At 43.0% G+C, this 19,200-nt stretch overlaps 1 protein-coding gene across 1 annotated transcript in view; it reads left to right on the top strand.

The window, feature by feature from the left end:
• Positions 1 to 2,322: 2,322 nt before the first annotated feature.
• Positions 2,323 to 19,200, top strand: part of antxr2a (ANTXR cell adhesion molecule 2a) — a 219,650-nt gene continuing 202,772 nt past the window's right edge. The window contains exons 1-4 of the mRNA XM_078213868.1: positions 2,323 to 2,949; positions 3,271 to 3,342; positions 3,534 to 3,605; positions 17,058 to 17,139. Coding sequence (XP_078069994.1) covers positions 2,786 to 2,949; positions 3,271 to 3,342; positions 3,534 to 3,605; positions 17,058 to 17,139 — 390 coding nt within the window. The 5' untranslated portion in view covers positions 2,323 to 2,785. The remainder of the gene's footprint in view (positions 2,950 to 3,270; positions 3,343 to 3,533; positions 3,606 to 17,057; positions 17,140 to 19,200) is intronic.

Genomic DNA, 19,200 nt, shown 5'->3' with positions numbered 1-19,200 from the left:
GAAGTCATTACCCAATATGTGTTTACATATTATGATTTTCATTTTGGGGAATGCCCCCTTACACGGCCCTGATAGTCAGAAGTTATGGACCTAAAGGGTTTGAATTTCCAAGGAACAGCAACCAAAGTTGAATTGCCATTCCGTTCCTACTTCCATACCTTCAAATTCTTCTGATCCATTCTTACCTGACCGTCTGACTCAGGCCATATGAGAACTGCAAGGCAGTGCCTTCCTGAGGCCTTCCGTCGAGGGCTTCAGGGTCAGACGCAAGGAGGCCGCACCATAGCCAGTTATGGGTGGGAGAAGAGTTGGACTATCTGATCTATATTTCCCTTCTACTCTCTTCCTCCTTGCTTATATAGTGCAGTATGTTTGCTATCTTCCAATGTTTTGGATCTCTTTTCAACTCTAATAAATTCCAAAAGATCAAAACTATTATCTTTGCAGCTACCTCTTTTAAAACCCGAGGATAGAGGGTCATCAGGTGCAGAAGATTTGTTGTCACTTAGTCCTACTAATTTCGTCAGTACTATTCCTTTATTTATACCAAGTTCCTCATTCTCGCTGAATGCCTGTCAGGCAACCCTCATATTTTCTTTTCCCTATCAATTTCTTGGTTTCCCCCTTTTGCTACATTTAACTCCTCATTAACAGTGGCTGGAACACATTTTCTGTGGGTTTTTTGTACCTTTAACAAATGTACAATTATTGCAAATTATATATTAATTATTTAAATATAGGCCATTGCCTGTCTACTATCATACCTTTGAATGTAGTTTCCCAATCTATCTTGGCCAACTCTCCCCTCATATCTACAACTTTGACCTGAACTAAGTAACTTTTAAAATCAATGTAAAATTCTAACATATTATGATCTGTTCCCCAGAGGGCCCTTTCTTAGCTACAAGTTTATTAATTAACTCTTTCTCATTGCATGACACTAGATCCCAAATAGCCTGTTCCCGAGTTGGTTTCTCAATGTACTGATCTAGAAAACTTCCTGTATACAATTTAACAACTCATCCTCCATGCTATTAACTGCAAATTTGGTTTACCCAGCCTGTGTGCTTTTCTCTTATGTTAAGAGCTTACTTTGCCAAGATTGACATAAATTATTGTCATAACAGAGCTATTAAAAACAGAAAATGCTCACAATATTCAGCAGGTCATGTAGCTTGTGGAGAGAGCAACAGATATTGCCTGAGCTGCTGAGTGTTTCTAGCATTTTTTGTTTTATTTCTCATTGGATTGACTGTGGCATATGACTCATTCCATTCCTTCAATGCTAGTTGTCAATCGCAACAGGGACAAACACCGGAATTAAAGGATGTCTACTCTTTGATCCATATGATGAACTCAACTTGCCATTTTTAACCTCGCATTCAGGGACTATTGACGAGATGTTTTGGTCTCATCGTGATGGGACTCGTTGTGAGCAAGAATGGAAAATTTGGCATTCCAGCCAAAACTCCATTAGCTTTCAGCGGCACCGGAAAATCCCAGCCAAGAATAAGAATTGAAGATTTTGTCTCTTGGATTAAAAATGCCAAACTAACTATTCCCTCTCATCCGAGTCATTATGTGATGTTATAATGAATGTTAACTATGACTCGATTGGTAAACCCTTACCTATGAATCAGAAGTTGTGGGTTCAAATCCCGCTCCAGAGACTGCAGTGCCAAGAAATCTTGGCTGATATTCTTACCCAGGAGGGGAGGGGGCGGGGGGGGGGGGGGGGGGCATGTGGGTTGGATCTTTCAGATGAGACATTAAACTGAGTTTTCAGTTGAAGACAAGATCTTATAGAAGGACAACAGGGATGTTATCACTAGTATCCTGGCTAATATTCATTCTTTAATCAAGATCAGTTAAAAGAAACGGTCTTTATCAATAGGTGCAAGTTTGCTACAGTGTTTCCCACATTACAACAGTATCTATGCTTCAAAAGTATTTTATGGCTGTCGAGCCCTGGGCATCCTATGGCTGTGGAAGGTGGTATAGATCTGCAAGTCTTTTTTTTGATAATTTGGAAATGTACATCAGAATGATCAATACATACCCTAGCAGTAAAGATCTTAGTGTAGAATTGAAAATTAAGATCATAGGCAAGTTTTGTACATCTTAATGTAGAAATTCAATCTTTCAGGTCTTGTGGGGTCAGTTTTTTCATAACTTCCCGACGTCAACAGCATAGCAAATTTACAACAGAACCAAGCTAATGATTAATATCAATGTTAATGTTAGCCCGAGCACAGGAAGTGATATCACGCTACTCTTTCAAAACAGCAGTCCATCTGTCATGATGCAGCAATATCCTCTTTTACACTCACTCAGTGCAGCATCTGGCTTACTGGAGAGCTTCGGGGACACACCCAGTTGCAGTTTATCCCACCCCCAACCAAGCAGAATGAACTTAACGCAAGTTGTGTTTGATGTGCTGGCTGATATTTTGTTGAGAGCAATCCTCGAAGCTGGGTGGACGATTGATGTTTATGCAATTCCGCCCCTGGCGAAGCGCCGTCCTCCTTTGGGAAGTTAAGGCATGAACTGAACGAGAGACTTTGTGGCAGCGGCAGAGAGACCTTTTCCACTGCTGTAACGTGCACTTTTAAAAAAAAACGGAATCGTCTTGTTTTGTTTCCAAGCTGCCCGTTGAAGGGAGGTCGTTTTACTTTTCAGTTTGTGAATCCAGTGGTGGCTGTTTGAAGGTTGGCAGCAGCTTTCTCTGCTCCTTGTTCTTGCCTCTTGTCCTCTGGAGCTCTGCAAGTTGTTTAATTAAACGATAATGAGGCTGTGGCGGACTGTTGCTGTTTCTAACAGAATCTGCCCCGGAATCCGGACTTTCATGGTCTTTGTGTCAGTCTTTCTGATCTTGAAGGGACCGGAAACTGTTCAGAGTGAAGAGAAATCTTGTCATGGGGCATTTGATCTCTATGTTGTACTTGACAGGTAAGAATCAGAGCGGGTAATATTAAAGCAAAATACTGCGGGTGCTTCAGACCTGCAATAAATCAGAAACAGAATGAGTGCAGTCTCTCTGCCTCTTCTCTATCGCAAGTTAACTTGCACTGAAATCAGTTGTGAACATTGATGGATCGGACAGTGGAGAGAAAGAAGATTTAAGCATGATATCCACTGTGATAGGAAGGATGATCTCTCTGCTTTGAAATAAACTTTGACTTATTGATTCATACTGGTGGGCCGAAAGAGCTCAACACGTTTTCTCTTTGCTATAACTTTCTTTTTGACCGACCACTCTTGATTTTACAGGTCGGGAAGTGTTGCCAACAACTGGGGCGAGATCTATGGTTTTGTGGAAGCACTGGTCAAGCGATTTGTAAGGTAACCCAGCTTCGCCAAACTTGGTGCATTAAGAAAAGTATCTTTGACTCGTTTCTCCACCGCTTGGGGGAAGTAAGGGGTAACAGAAACTGAGTAATCTCAGAGGGCTTTGGGGAAGACTGATTTCTGTTGCACAATTGGACATTTGAGATGATTTTTTTTGAACGCAGTGTCTTGTTTTAATTTTGCAGTCCCCAGATGAGGTTGTCTTTCATTGTGTTTTCATCCCGAGCAGACGTGAAGATGCCAATCACCGGTGACAGGTCTGTTCACAAAGCTTTATTTTTCATTTGCTCTAAGGGAAATGCAAAACTGCTGTCATCAAGCCACTTTCTAACACTCCAGTACTGATCCTCCATCCTTGCAAACTACACCTATCCCGATTTCCTCTTGAACATGAATGAAACTGGACAGACCATCCAGCATCCACCTAGGCACCAGAAAAGACCACGGCAAACTCAGCCCTGTCAACCCTGCAAAGTCCCTTTTACTAACAGCTGAGGGATGGTGCCAAAATTGGGAGAAAACTCCCTCATAGACTGGCCAAGCAACAGCCACTGACTACATCAGGCTGTGAGACAGCTCTCCCAATTTTGGCTAAGCAACAGCCTGATGTAGTCATACTCACAGAATCATAACTTACAGCCAATGTCCCAGACACCATCACTATCCCTGGGTATGTCTTGCCCCACTGACAGATCAGACCCAGCAGAGATGGCAGCACAGTAGTATACAGTCTGGAGGGAGTTGCCCTGGGAGTCCACAACATTGACTCTGGATCCCATGAAGTCTTATGGCATCAGATCAAACATGGGCAAGGAAACCCCCTGCTGATTACCATGTGCCATCCCCTGTCAGCTATGAATCAGTACTCCTGCACGTTAAACCCCCCTTGGAGGAAGCTCTGAGGATAGCAAGGGCACAGAATGTACTCTGGGTGGGGGACTTCAATGTCCATCAAGTGTGGCTAGGTAGTAACATAGTAACACCACAGATCGAGTTGGCTGAGTCCTATTGACATAGCTGCTAAACCGGCAGGCGGTGAGGGAGAGACACACTTGACCTCACCCTCACCAATCTGTCTGCTGCAGATGCATCTGTTCTTATGGAGACATTGAAGATATCCTCAATTGTGTTGTGTGGACTTACCACCGTGCTAAATGGGATAGACTTCAAACAGATCGAGCAAATCGAGACTGAGCAGCCATGAGGTGCTGTGGGCCATCAGCAGCAGCAGAATTACTCAACAACAATCCGTAACCTCCTGGCCCAGCTTATCCTCACTCTACCATTACCATCAAGGGATCAACCCTGTTTTAACGAAGAGTTTAGGAGGACATGCCATGAGCAGCACCAGGCATATTTAAAAATGAGGTGTCAACCTGGTAAAGCAGCAACAAAGGACTGCTTGCATGCCAAACAGCATAAGCAGCAAGCGACAGAACGAGCGAAGTGAGTGCATAAGCAGTGGATCAGATTTAAGCTCTGCAGTCCTGCTACATCTAGGCATGAACGGTTGTGGTTATTGGGAGGTGAATCATCTCAATTCGAGGACCTCATTGCAGGAGTTCCTCAAGGTTGTTTCCTGGGCCCAACCGTCTATAGCTACTTTACCTATGATCTTCTTTCCATCATAAGGCCAGAAATGGGGATGTTCACAGATGATTTCACAATGTTCTGAATTATTGTGATTCCTCTGACACTGAAGCAGTCCATTTCCAAATGCAACAAGACCTGGGCTGAGTAATGTCAGAATAAATTTGCACCAGACAATGACCATCTCCAACAAAAGAGAATCTAACCATTGCTCATTGACATGCAATGGCATTCCTATTGCTGAATCTCCCACTATCAACATCCTGGGCATGACCATTGACCAGAAAATTAACTGGACTAACCACATAAAAGTTTTAAAGTTTATTTATTAGTATCATAAGTTGGCTTACATTACAACACTGCGATGAGGTTACTGTGAAAATCCCCTAGGCGCTAAGCTCTGGCGTCTGTTCGGGTACGTTGAGGGAGAATTTTGCAAGGCCAATACATCTAACCAGCACGTCTTTCAGATTGTGGGAGGAAACCGGAGAACCCGGAGGAAACCCACGCAGACACAGGGAGAACGTGCAGACTCCACACAGTCACCCAAACTAGGAATCGAACCCTGGCGCTGTGAGGCAGCAGTGCTAACCACTGTGCCATCGTGCTGCCCTATAAATACTGTCGCCACGAGAGCAGGTCAGAGGCTAGGAATCCTGTGGTGAGTAACTGACCTTCTGACTGTCCAAAAGCTGTCCACCATCTACAAGGCACAAATCAGGAGTGTGATGGACAACTCGCTACTTGCCTGGAAGAGTGCAGCTCCAACAATACTCAAGAAGCTTCACAATATTCAGGACAAAGCGGCATGCTTGATTGGCACCCCATCCACAAACATTCACTCCATCAATCAATGCATGGTAGCAGCAGTGTGTACTGTATACAAGATGCACTGCAGGAACTCGCCAAAGCTTCTTGACAGCACTTTCCAAACCTATGACCACTACCATCTAGAAGGACAGTGGCAGCAGGTACATAGAAACACCACCACCTGGAGGTTCCCCTCCAAGCCACTTGCCATTCTGACTTGGAAAATATACCTTCAATGTTGCTGAGTCAAAATCCTGTTGCTGAGTCAGCAACCTGGAACTCCCTCCCTAACTGCATTAGGGGTGTATCTACACCACATGGACAGCAGCAACTTGGTGCAAGAAGGCAGTTTAGCACCCGCCTCTCAATGACAATAAGGGATGAACAGTAAATGATGGCCTAGGCAGCAACACTCACATCCCATGAATGAATTTTTTTAAATGTTGCCACTTTCCGAATCCAGGCACATTCTGGTCCAAATTCTATGGCCGGAATTTTACCGCCTCGCCCGCCCCAGAATCGAGTCAGGCGAGGCTCGCAGAACAGAATTCTCTGTTGGCCTCGGGTGGGATTTTACGGGCCTCGCCCGAGCGAGGTCATAAAATCCCGCCCTATGTTTCTACAACCAGACTTCTTCCCGGCCAGCATTGAAAAGTCCTGAATAACTGGTTTGCTGGGAAAGTGGTTATGGAGGCATCAAACAGATGTTTGGGCATTATTTTCATATGCCAATGGTATAACAGCTGTTTGCCTGTACTGATATAAGGAATGATGCATTTCCTGTTCAGAATGAGCACTGCATGCCACCAGCCATATTGGATGCATTGGTGCTCATTGTATGCCAGTAAAGTGGATGTAGCATTATTGAATTTTTCAAACATGCACTGGAATTCTGCCGCCCCGCCTGCCACGGGAATCGGAGCGGGCGAGGGGCTGACAATGGGAAGGTCTCTTGACCTCGGGTGGGATTTTTTGGTCTTGGGTTGAGCGAGACTGTAAAATCCCATCCCTGGTGTTGGATTTGACATGGCGATACTCAGTTCTAGTTCTCCACCAGTACTGTCAAGCAGCTTTTGTACCATTAGCCTGTTTGACTAAAATTTAGTCTTGTATTATTAGCAATTTAGTTCAGTTAAACATTGTGAAAACAGAAGCAATCATCTTGGGGGTCCTGCTGAACATTCTGAGCCCTTAGCTCCAATTCAGTCTCCCTCTGTGGTCCTGGCCTAGGTTCAAGCTAGTGCACCGGAAACTTTGTTCTTTTTAACTCCAAGCTGAACTTCTGACGCCATATCCTCTTTCATCATCACAAACACTGACTTCCACCTTTGTCCTCACCACCTTTGCCCTAGCCTCAGTCCATCTGCTGTTGAAACTCCCATCCATGCCACCATCCCCTCCAGACTCCAGTGGTCCAATGCTCTGTTGGCCAATCTTCTATCCTCCACCTCGCATAAACTTCAGATAATCCAAAACATTGCTGCCTGCAGCCCAACTCAAATGAGGAATAATCCACCCAATCCACAGTGTTCTCTGATAACATTTCCTCTGGATTCCTCAGTGCTTCCAATTGAAAACTTGCATCCTTGTGTTCAGATATGTTTGTTGTTTCACTCTGATCTATCTTTGTAACCTTCTCTAGCCCAGCCTCTAAGCAATCTGCTGCCCTCTTGTACATCCACCACTCCCTTCAACCCCCTATTGTCAGCTGTACCTTCAACCTTGTCGGTGAATTTCCAGAATTCCCTCCATGAACTTTTCTTTCTTCGTTTCTCGATTAAAACTATCTTTTTCAGCCTAGGTTTTAGTCACCTCTTCTTTAATGGTGTCGATATTTCTCTGATTACACTTCTGTGAAATGGCTTGGGACATTTTCCCACAAGTGTGATATAAATGCAAGTTATTGTTGTAATAAACAACAGTGATTCACAATTAAGATTAAACACAGTAGAAGATTGTGATTTTAATCCTGCATATATTGTGCGACATGTTCTACGAAAATGCAATTTTATAAAGATAGATTGTCCAGTATGCTTCGGGCTGGAGAATGATAGGGGATATAATTGGATTTTTTATTTCTTTCAAAGAAAGTTGATTTACTGAAATTCAATCCTTCAGTTCTGTGTACATCTGCCAGATGCCCCTTGCTACCATGTTTAGTTTTTGGTCCATTCTGTGACCGTTATGGGGCAGGTTTCTTTTAACTAATCTAGTTGAATCTCTTGAGGAGGATGTGGAAGTGTTGAAAGATATTGTTTATTATGGACTTGAAAGAGGCATTTGATTGGACTCTACATGAGGATTATTGCCAAAAATGAGAGAGCATGGAACTTGAGGTAACAGTGCAGAAAAGGCCATTTGGCCCATCGAATCTGCACCAACTGTCCGAAAGAGCATCCCACTCAGCAACTCTCTCTCCTCCTCCTCTCCCCTGCCCCCCCACCCCCACCATCCCTGAAACCTCTGGCATTTACCATGGCTAATCCACCTAACCTGCACATCTTTGGATTGTGGGAGGAAACCGGAGCACCCGGAAGAAATTCATGCAGACACGGGGAGAATATGCAAACTCCACATGGACAGTTACCCAAGGCCAGCATCAAATTTAGGTCGCTAGTGCTGTGAAGCAGTAGTTCTGACCACTGTGCTGCCAGGATTGGATGGTCAGAGACCAGTGTTTGTTCTTGTATTAATGGAATATGACAAATTCTGTCTTTGAGAGCTGAATGGAGCCTCAAATTATTTTAAGTGTGAGATTGTAATAAGGTCAGTGTGGGATCTTGGTGACCAATAGTACAAATAGTTTATCTGCTTGTCAAATGATATTAAAGGATATAAAAAGCAACAGGAATAGAGAAGGAAACAGGCTGAATTAAGGTCAAATTATGCTCAGAAAGGGAGGGGAAGAGAGGTGAACTAAGAGTAAAAGAGACATTCAGAAATGCCAAGTAAGAAAACTGCAACTATAATAGCAAATCTTGCAAACTGTGGCCTCCAAACTTCCTTCCCTTGCCAAGCTCCTTGAACATGCTGTTACCTTTCAAATCCATGCCATTTGTTCCCAGAACACCCATGTTTAAATATCCCCATGTTTGAATATCTGCCATCTGGTTTCTGGGCAATACCGAAATGGCCCTTATGACATCCTTCCTCCCTCTTGACCTTATCTGCAGCTTTGGGTACTCTTGACCACACCATCCTCCCTGAATGCTTTTCCACCATCATCCAGAGTGAAAAGTCCACGAGAGGCAGTGGTGAGATGCTCTATCTGTGAACAATTACACTGTGTATTTGGATGATGTTGCCAATGGACAGCATGTCGATAAGGCACAGGAGGTGACTAAGGATAGATCCTTGGGGGACACCAAAGGGAATGATACAAGAGCAGAAAGTCATTTCAAATGGTTCTCTACCTCTGACTACATATCTAATCTATTGAGCCGTAATTGGAGGATAAAATTTGGGTATCAACTTAATCATTAACCCAAGGCAATTATGCTTTTGGTTATGGCAGATTTTCTTTTATATTCCAATATTTAAGAATGTGCAATGTTGGAACAGAATCTGGCTTGCATTTTGTTGGTCAGGCGAATAATATAGTTAATTTACCAACTGTTAGTAAGTTTTTGGCATACAAACAGTGATTACAAAATAGATGTAGTGTGCATTAACAGTATGCACCCTTGTGAAAATGGGCTCAGGGTATTACATTCTGCACCTTTTTATGTCTACCAATATGCCACTAGATAACCTTTCATTGTTGTTATTTGAAGAAACTGCATAATTCCAGGAATAGTATTTGAGAGTTATTGATCTGAATTCTTTTTTAGGGAAAGATAAATATTTGTACATCTCAAATAATATTCCCAGCAGTGAGGAAGTTACGGAAATGCCATTTTTAAGCAGTTAGTTGGACCTTAACATTCGGGTTACTAGAGTTTTACTGACTGAACAGATTGGTCTGTAGGATATATAAGATAAATAATGATGAAGTTATAAATAATAGTTGTAAAATCTACAGTGTGGTCATTACATTTGCCTCATTGTCCCTGCGCCAGGCCTAGTTCATCATCTAAAGGTCTGGGGTAGAAATTGCTATCGTATTTTGCACATTTCCCGGTTCCAAAAGAGGCATTAGATAGTCAAATTTTACCATGCAATCTTAGGCACCAAAAATGTGTGAGATTCCATGTTAATTCAGGGAATTGATAAGCATCCCTATGAGGTTGCCTGCAACAAATGGGTTGGAACAAGTCTCCTTGCTACCTGCCCTCTTTTTGCTGCATCCTGAAATCATTTTTTGCACTGTACCTTGCTGCAAATGCAAAATGATGATCACAAGGGCAGCTGGGACCTCCGTGAACTAACAGTGGAATTGTGGGATTGCGCAGCACAGAAGGAGGCCATTGTCCATTGTGCGTGTGCTGGCTCTTTGAAAGAACTATACAATTTAGTCCCAGCTTTTTCCCCATTACCATTTCTAGTTAGTCCTTTCACGTATGTGTTTGTTGCCTTTTAAAATTTGTTTGTAATCTCATTCCACCATCATATTCATTATGGCACTGAAGGAGTCTATTCGGCCCATCACATCAGTGCTGGTTATCTGTAGAGCAGTCCAATAAGTCCCGTTCCCCTGCTCAACTTCTGTGGCCCAGCAAGTTTATTTCCCTCAAATGCCCTCCATTTACTTGTTGAACATATCAATAGTCCTTGCTTCAACTACTCTGGTAAGCAGTTGAGTACCAGGTCATTACCACTTGCTGCGGAAAACAAAATCTTCCTCGCATCTGGGGCTCCGAGGAAGAGTCACACGAGCTCAAAGTTAACTCTCTTTCACTCTCTGCAACTGCTGCCAGACCTGCTGAGTTTATCCAACATTTTCTGTTTTTAATTTCAGATTTCCAGCATCCACAGTATTTTGCTTTTATCTTCCTCACATCGGCTCTTTATCTCTTGCCCAATATGTTGCTCAGGGTTTAGTTCAGCCAACTGGTGGGGAGGAATGGGGAATTGCGTGGGAGACGTGCCTCTGACTTCCATTGGCGGGAAAATGGAGTGCAATGAAGTAGTTGGCAGGAACAGCCCACTGTGGGAAACTCATCCACCATCAGCAGGAGCCTCATTACCATTAATAAAGGCCCACTTAAGATTTATTTCCAAGTAATTCATTCACATTAACTGCTGCCACTCTGATTTAATGAAAATCAGAGCAGAATTCTGTGGCTTCAGTAACCCACCTGGTGAAAGCTGAGTTCCCTGACTTACCTTGACTGTCCTTTAGACTTAGAATCTCTACAGTGCAGAAGGAGGTCATTTGGCTGATCGAGTCTGCACCCCCGTCCACAATCCCACCCAGGTCCTATCCCCGAAACCCCATGTAATTATCCTGCTAATTCCCCAGACGTTATGGGGCAATTTACCATGGCCAATCCACCTAATCCGCACATCTTTGGAGTGTGGAATGAAACCGGAGGAACCCCACGCAGACACGGGGAGAACGTGTAAACTCCACTCAGACAGTGATCCAAGGCTGGAATTGAACCTGGGTCCTTGGTGCTGTGAGGCAGCAGTGCTAACCACTGTGTCACCGTGCCACCCAGTGTGGCAGTGTGAGTCACAGGGAGCTGTAGCTCTTATGGAGCCTTTTGCTGTGTAGAGTGTAGAGTCCGCTGGCTGAACTATGAAAAGGCAAACACTGAATCAGAAAGGAAAATATTTAAAGGGAGTGAGGTGCAGAGGGAGCATCCCTTAAAGTAGCATTTCAGGCCTAAGGAGAACACATCTGGAAGCAGCCATTGTGGAAATGCCATTGTGGACCCACTGGATATCATCCACCCATCCTTGTGCATTAGAGTAGACACACAATGTTGATAAACTTAGAAATGCACAACAAGCCACACAGGATCCTCAGCAACAGCATGGACAGGAAGCCAGGCATCACGGGAAAAGAGGGTACAGGTAGGCAGTGTATCCAACTGTGTGCTGGAATAGCATAACCTACCTGCGGATATCACAGAGAGGTAGTGCCTGAGGAGACTACAACTCTTTCAGGACACAGTCTGCACCCAAATCCAGGATGCCCTGTGCTCAAGGGGTACAGTGGGTATCCAGTGCCAGTTGTCCTGCAAGTGATTGCAGTTCTCAACCTTTATACCTCAGGCTTGTTCCAAGAGAGGCATGTGGGATCCTTCAAACAGCCACACACCAATACATCAAGGTGGTAACAAATGCATTATTGAAGAGGGCTGGGGATTATGTGTGCTTTAAAACAGAGGTGAGGAGGAATTTCTTTAGTCAGAGAGTGATGAATCTGTGGAACTCTTTGCCGCAGAAGGCTGTGGAGGCCAGGACATTGAGTGTCTTTAAGACAGAGATAGATAGGTTCTTGATTAATAAGGGGATAAGGGGTTATGGGGAAAAGGCAAGAGAATGGGGATGAGAAAAGTATCAACCATGATTGAATGGCAGAGCAGACTCGATGGGCCGAGTGGCCTAATTCTGCTCCTATGTCTTATGGTCTTGTATTAAATACAGGTCAGATGAAGATAGCCAGGCAGGGGGGGCAAAGGGAGTTGCTGCCAGGGCCAGTTTTCTGCACATCCAAGGTGTTTTGGCTGCACACAAGTCACCATCAAAGAAGTGTTACAGCAGCAAGGGGCCTTTATCCATTGGAAGAGCTTCTATTCATTGAATGTTCAATTAGTTTGTGACTACTGGAAGTGAATGCTGCATATGTGTGCTCACTATCCAGGAGCCATGATACCTAAGTGCCACTACAGTCCCAGGTGTTGCAGATGTTCATGCCCACAGTTTCATGGCTGGACCCTGGGAAACATGAGGGTATCCTCTCCCGAGCAGACTCATGACTACTGTCAGGAGTCCATGCACGGAGGCTGAAGAAAGGTTTAATGCTAGCCTTGGCACAATAAAGGACATCATGAAGCAGGCCATTAGCCTGCTGAGATGCTGACTTCCACTGCCTGGACTGGTCTGGGCAGTGCTCTTCAATAGGTTGCTGTGAAGGTGTCATGGATTGTTGTCGTTTGCTGCACACTCTACAACATTGCAATGCAAATGGGTGAAAATCTCAACCGGGAAAAAGAGAAGGAGGCACAAAGCTCAATTGACATGGAGGAGGGGGATGAAGACATGGCATGTGAAGAAATACCAAAACATCTGGCTGCTGCCTATGCCAGAGAGATGAAAGTGGACATTCCGGAGACAAGGGGAGAAACTAATTCAGACTCATTTCTCGTGCCCTCGCCTGTAATGAGGGTGATCCTCTCACAGGTCCAACCCTCTGATCAGAGATGGCATGTGCACCCATACTGAAGCCCTAAGATTGGGTGGTCAAGGTTGAAATGTGTAATGAGCTGTTTGCATCAATGTTTACTGATGAAGAAGGAGCTGACAAAAGCAAAGAAAGCGGAGATAGTGGATGAGGTGAAAATTGATATGTAGGATACGCTGGAAAGACTGGCTAAGCTTTCATTCCAGGTTGCTAATGTGGTTGTGGAGATAGCAAAAAGGGCTTGCTACAATTTTCCAATCTGTCCTAGACACTGGGGAGGTGCCAGAGAATTGCAGAGTGGAAAATGTGACATCTTTATTCAAGAAAGGCTGTAAAGACATTCCTAGTAACTACAGGCTGTTCACTTAAATATCTGTGATGAGGAACGCTTGAAAAATAATAATCATACAGAAAAGAATCAACAGGCTGAAGTGCATCATGTAGATGGTACACACTGCTGCCACTGTGCATCGGTGGCAGAGGGAGTGAATGTTTAAGCTGGTGCTTGGGGTGCCAATCAAGCTGGCTGCTTTGTTCCAGCTGCTGCTGCTTGTGTTCCTGGAGCTGCATTCACTCAGGCAAGTGTGCAGTGTTAATCACACTGCTGACTTGTGCCTTGTAAATGGTGGACAGGTTTTAGAAACTCAGGATGTGAGTTGCTCACCACAGAATTCCCTGTCTCTGACCTACTCTTGTAGCCAAAGTATTTATATAGTTGTTCCAGTTGAGTTTCAGGTCAGTGTTAATCTCTAGGATGTTGATAATGGTGCATTCAGCGAAGATAATGCCATTGAACGTCAAAGGGAAATGGTTAAATTCTCTCTTATTGGAGGTGGTCATTGCCTAGCACTCATGTGGCACTTTCTGATTTGGATGGGTAGAGTCTGACCTTAATTGACTTTAGTATCAAAGGGAAAGCCCATTAATCATGGTAACAAATTCTTGTACATGATCCTCTATTAAGATGCATTTTTATCTGTCTCTCAGCTGGCTTTAAGCTCCTACATAAAATGAGGTGCATAGTTTAAATCCACGTGTAGAGAGTGGCTTGTATGAAACGTTGGACAGACTGGACCATGTCACATTCATTTCCACCTTGTGATGCTTTTCCTGCCTTTCCCCTTCCATCTGCTTTGATCCTGCTGCCTCCTGCTTCCTGCAGAGCTATTTAATGATCAAGCTCACCACATTGTAGTTCTTAAAGCTTCCCATACCACTGTCTATTTGGTGTGTGCATTGTTAAGGGATAATTTTAACCTAACTCATCGGAAGGGAAACCAGCGAGTTTGGGTGCGACATTGGTTATACACTCACTTGATGTTACTTTGCAATGGAGAATAAAACTGAACAGGATCCAAATCCAATGTTGCACTCAAACCTGTCAGTTTTAAACATTTGGTTAAGTTAAAATTACTGCATTGTTTCATTGAACAGTGTTTCTTTGATGCTTTGGTGAGTCACTGTGTATTGAAGTGGCTGATTTAATTGCCATTAGCAAACTGGCTTGTCAATCACAGGAGCACTGAGAATTTGAATCAGTTGATTTAAGTGATTGAAAATTTGAAGTGGGCTGCTACCAGCAAAACCATACACTGCTTCAACTGAGACACAGGCTCTCCTTCTCAACCATTCTCAATTATTAGTGGGCATGAATCCATAGGAAAAGCTGCATAGGCCAAATCCTTACACCCTTGTTCGTTGCTGGGATTTTCCGGTGCCACACAGTGAATAGAGTTTTGACTGGAACATCAAATTTACCACTGTTGTTCACAATGGATCCCGCCATGGATGAGGCCAGAGAATCCCATCTCTGATTCAGCAATAGTTGGCAATAAATTCACAACATCAGGAAGAGAGGTCACAGGATAGCTAGTGCAGAAAAAGGAAGGGCAGATTTTCTGAGATTTGGACTGAGACATTACTTGGCAGGATATAGGGAGCTTTACCCTACAGATAACCATTCTGTATCTGATTTAAGAATGGTTTATACCAATGGAGGTGGAATGTGTTTGACCAGCATTGCCAACTCTTTGATAATATTACTTGAGGGGAAAATAACCAAGTTGTGTTCAAAAACTTCTACTTTTGCCATATCCTAAAGTGAAGTTTGAAAAAAAACCAGAATATTGAAACTACTAATAAGTAGTTATAAGTTATTTGACAACTTATCTTAGTTTATGAAATGTAATTTACACTTTCTTATCATGAAGCATTGTAAATAAAATCCATTGTGCTGCAATTCTGAAGCAAGATGCTAATAAAAAGGAAGATGTGAACAGAGAGGTTTTGCTTTTTTTTGCTGACTGTGGGAAAGAATGATCAGAACTCTTATCACGTGCCTGACTCATGATCATACAGCACTGTGGTGATTATTGTAGGCAGCAGCCAAAAGTCAGCTGTGGACAGGGCCAAATCCCTAAATTGACTGGGAATTGAATGCTGTGAGGGGCACCTATTTGACTGCTAAGGAATTGTCTCCCATTCACTGAACACAAGAACAGAAGATATAGGAGCAGACCATACAGCCCACTGAGATTGCTCCACTTTTCAATATAAGCTTGGCTATTCATGGGCTTTGATTCCACTTTCCCATCCACTCTCCCTTGATTCCCTGAGAGACCAAACATTGGTCTATCCCAGCTTTGAATATAGTCAAGGATGAAGCATCCAGGACCTTTTGGGGTGGAGAATTCTGAAGATTTGCAATCCTTTTGAGTAAAGAAATTTCTCCTCAGCTCAGTCCTAAAGGATCGACCTCTTTATTCCGAGACTATGGCCCCATGTTTTATGTCCCTTTGCCAGGGTGCCAGGGGAAACAACCTCTGTGTCTACCCTGTCGAGCTCCTTCTGAATCTTGTATGTTTCAAGAGGTCACCTCTCATTCTTCTAAACTCCAGAGACTACAAATTGAATGCATGATAACTGTTAGGAATTTGGATATCACAAGTAGTTAATATCTGATGGAATGTTAGATGTTCAGTTCCCTCTGTGGGACAGATCTGGTAGAGAATGGTTTCTTGCAACTACAAGAGATCATTGAGAAATTGTATGTCAATCGACATTGGGTTGGTTGCCTTGCTGATGGCATGACGTGCACTGAAGCATAAAACCGAGAAGACAGTGGCACGGTGGTTAGCACTGCTGCCTCACAGCGCCAGAAACCCAGGTTCGATTCCATCATTTGGTCACTGTGTGAAGTTTGCACATTCTCCCTGTGTCTGCGTGGGTTTCCTCTGGGTGCTCCAGTTTCCCCCCACAGTCCAAAGATATGCAAGTTAGGTGGATTTGCTATGGTAAACTGCCCCTTAGAGTCCAAAGATGTGGTTAAGGGGATTAGCAGGGTAAATATGTGGCGTTATGGGGTTAGGGCTGAATGTTATAAAAGCAAAAGACTATGCATTTGGGGAAGGGGAAAACTCGTGTGTATAAAATATCTGACTAATTTTTCTGTTTTTGTGAGAAAGGGCATGAAGTATAAAATGATAGGATGATCAGCAAAGTGGCTTAATTTTTTTTATTTTCATTTTTTTAAGTTTAAATTTTGGAAGGGGATTAAATGTTTGTTTAGCATTTTATGAATGAAAAGTGATGTCACTGCTAAGAAATTAAACACACTGCAGTTTAACAATGACGAGCTCAATATTACCCTGACACAGCATGACCTTTCCACTTCCAATACCTTGCTTTCTTGTGACTTCTGAGTGAAATTGTACATTATTTGTTAATTTGTGTTAATTTTCCAGTACGAGTTAACATAGGAATTGTGAAAATAAACTAATTTAAAGTCGGTTTGTTATTGCTAACTGAAAGAAAATCTTTTCATTCATCCTATTTGGACAGGATATAAATCTAAGTTCCGGAACTGACACCCACTGGAGGAATCCGGTTGTTTTCTCCCAATCAATTCAGTTGCCCCACAAGCTGAGGATTTGTTGTTTTTTTTTCTGTAGCTGAAGTAAATTTATTCTAATATTCAAGAATTGACATCTGGAGTGTTATTTTCTTTTTATTGTTATAGGCAGAAAATCAATGATGGTCTTGTTGCTCTCGAAGCTGTCAATCCAGCAGGTGATACTTATATGCATCTAGGCATAAAAGCGGTAAGCTGTTCCTTTCATTTACTTTGTCGGACTGTGGAATTGTGAAAACACATTTCTTTGCAAGTCATTTACACTAAATATTCTATTCAAAACAAATCAAATGAGATGAAATAAATGTCAGCATTGTGAAAAGTAGATGGACAGTCTATATGGTTACCCTATGTGGAGCATGGGCCTTTTACTTATCAAAGAAAGGAAAAATATCTAGTTGAGTTCCAAAATGTTTGACAATTCTAATTTATTTTTACCTTGTAAACTTAAAATGACATCATTATATATATTTATACAGATATAATGTGACCACCTAGAATCCCTACTGTGCAGAAAGGGCCATTTGGCCCATCAGGTCTGCCCTGACTGTCTGACAGGGTATCTTACCCAAACCCTTTCCCCTGCCCTAACCCCATGACCCCACACATTTCCCACGGCTCCTAATCCACCTAAACCTGCACATCTTGGGACGGTGGGTGGAAACCAGAGCACCCAGAGGAAACCCACGCAGACACGGGCAGAACGTGCAGGCTCCACACACCATTACCCAGGGCCAGAATTGAACACGAGTCTCTGGAGCTCTGAGGCAGCTGTGATAACCACTGTGCCACCCCTCTGGTGTGCATTTCCTAGCAATCACATTTTATATCAGACTAAAATTATCTTATCACACTTTTTATGACTAGGGTAGAAAGAAGCAAATCGAGTTATGTGGAAATTATAGATTCTCTGGGACCTAAAGATTCTGGAGTCAGAATGTATGCAGCCTCTTCACTGGCCTTATTGATTGTCTATATTTTAAAAAAGGACAAATGAGGCCGGCATCCAGATCTGTATGATTAGCAATTACTTTCTAAATGCTGTTGCCACATGCAAACAGTTAGAGTCTGTGTTGAAGTGATGCCCACTTCACCATTCTAGCAGTGAAATGTAAAATACATAGCATTAATGCTTCTGCCTGTAACACCTTGTATCATCTGATTGTGTGCAACATCTCCAGAGATCTGCTCATAATATTATAAAGGTGGCAACTTCTGTGCTTCAAATATCTTTAAAATTGATGGGTATGTATTTGTGTAAATTTCAGCTGAGTGACATACAAATTTGCTTGCACCGCAATTCAATTTATTCATCTCATTTAACGGCACGGTGGCACAGTGGTTAACACTGCTGTCTCACAGTGCCAGGGACCCATGTTCAATTCCAGCCTCGGGTGACTGTCTGTCTGTGGAGTTTGCTCGTTCTCCCCGTGGCTGCATGGGTTTCCTCCGGGTGCTCTGGTTTCCTCCCACAGTCCAAAGGTGTGCAGGTTAGGTTGATTGGCCATAGTAAATTGCCCCTTAGTGTCAGGGGGACTAGCTAGGGTAAATAAGTGGGGTTATAGGGATAGGCTTGGGTGGGTTTATGGTCGGTGCAGACTCAATGGGCCAAATGGCCTCCTTCTGCACTGTAGGGATTCTATGATTTCTGATTACTGAATATTGAGAGTTGCTAATTATCATTAGTTGATGTGCAAAGTTGTTAGCAGGAGAAGGAAAACCAATCAATTTGCTCAAAATACTTCTGAGACAACATTTTTGGATCTAGTACAGTTTGTTTTATTTTTGCTAGTATATTTTGTTTTACTACATAGGTAAAATGAAAGTATAATTAATAAAGTGGAACATTTTGAAATGTAAACCAAAGCAGCTTGAAAAAATAATTTAGCTGACTCAGAATTGCCCAACAACAATTTATATTCATATAAAGCCTTTAACATAAGAAAATGTCCCAAAGGACTTTGGAGCATTATAAAATAAAACCAAACCACAAAAGGAGTATTGGATCAGATGACCAAAGCTTGGTCAAAGGCATATATTTAAGGAATGTCTTTAACTTTAAGAAAGTAAGTTAAAGAGTTCGAGAGGTATAGGGAGAGTATTCCAAAACTTGGGACCTAAGCAACTGAAGACGCAGGGTGGGATTTTCCGCATGGCTCATCCCAAAACTGGAAAGTCCCACTTGAGGTCAACAGACCTTTTTATGGTCCCGTCTGCAACGATTCCCGTGGTGAGAAAATTCTGCCAGCAG

Source organism: Mustelus asterias, chromosome 1, assembly GCF_964213995.1.
Source record: "Mustelus asterias chromosome 1, sMusAst1.hap1.1, whole genome shotgun sequence".
Classification (NCBI taxonomy): domain Eukaryota; kingdom Metazoa; phylum Chordata; class Chondrichthyes; order Carcharhiniformes; family Triakidae; genus Mustelus; species Mustelus asterias.
Note: the sequence above shows the minus strand (reverse complement) of the source record. Positions and strands in the feature narration are given on the sequence as shown.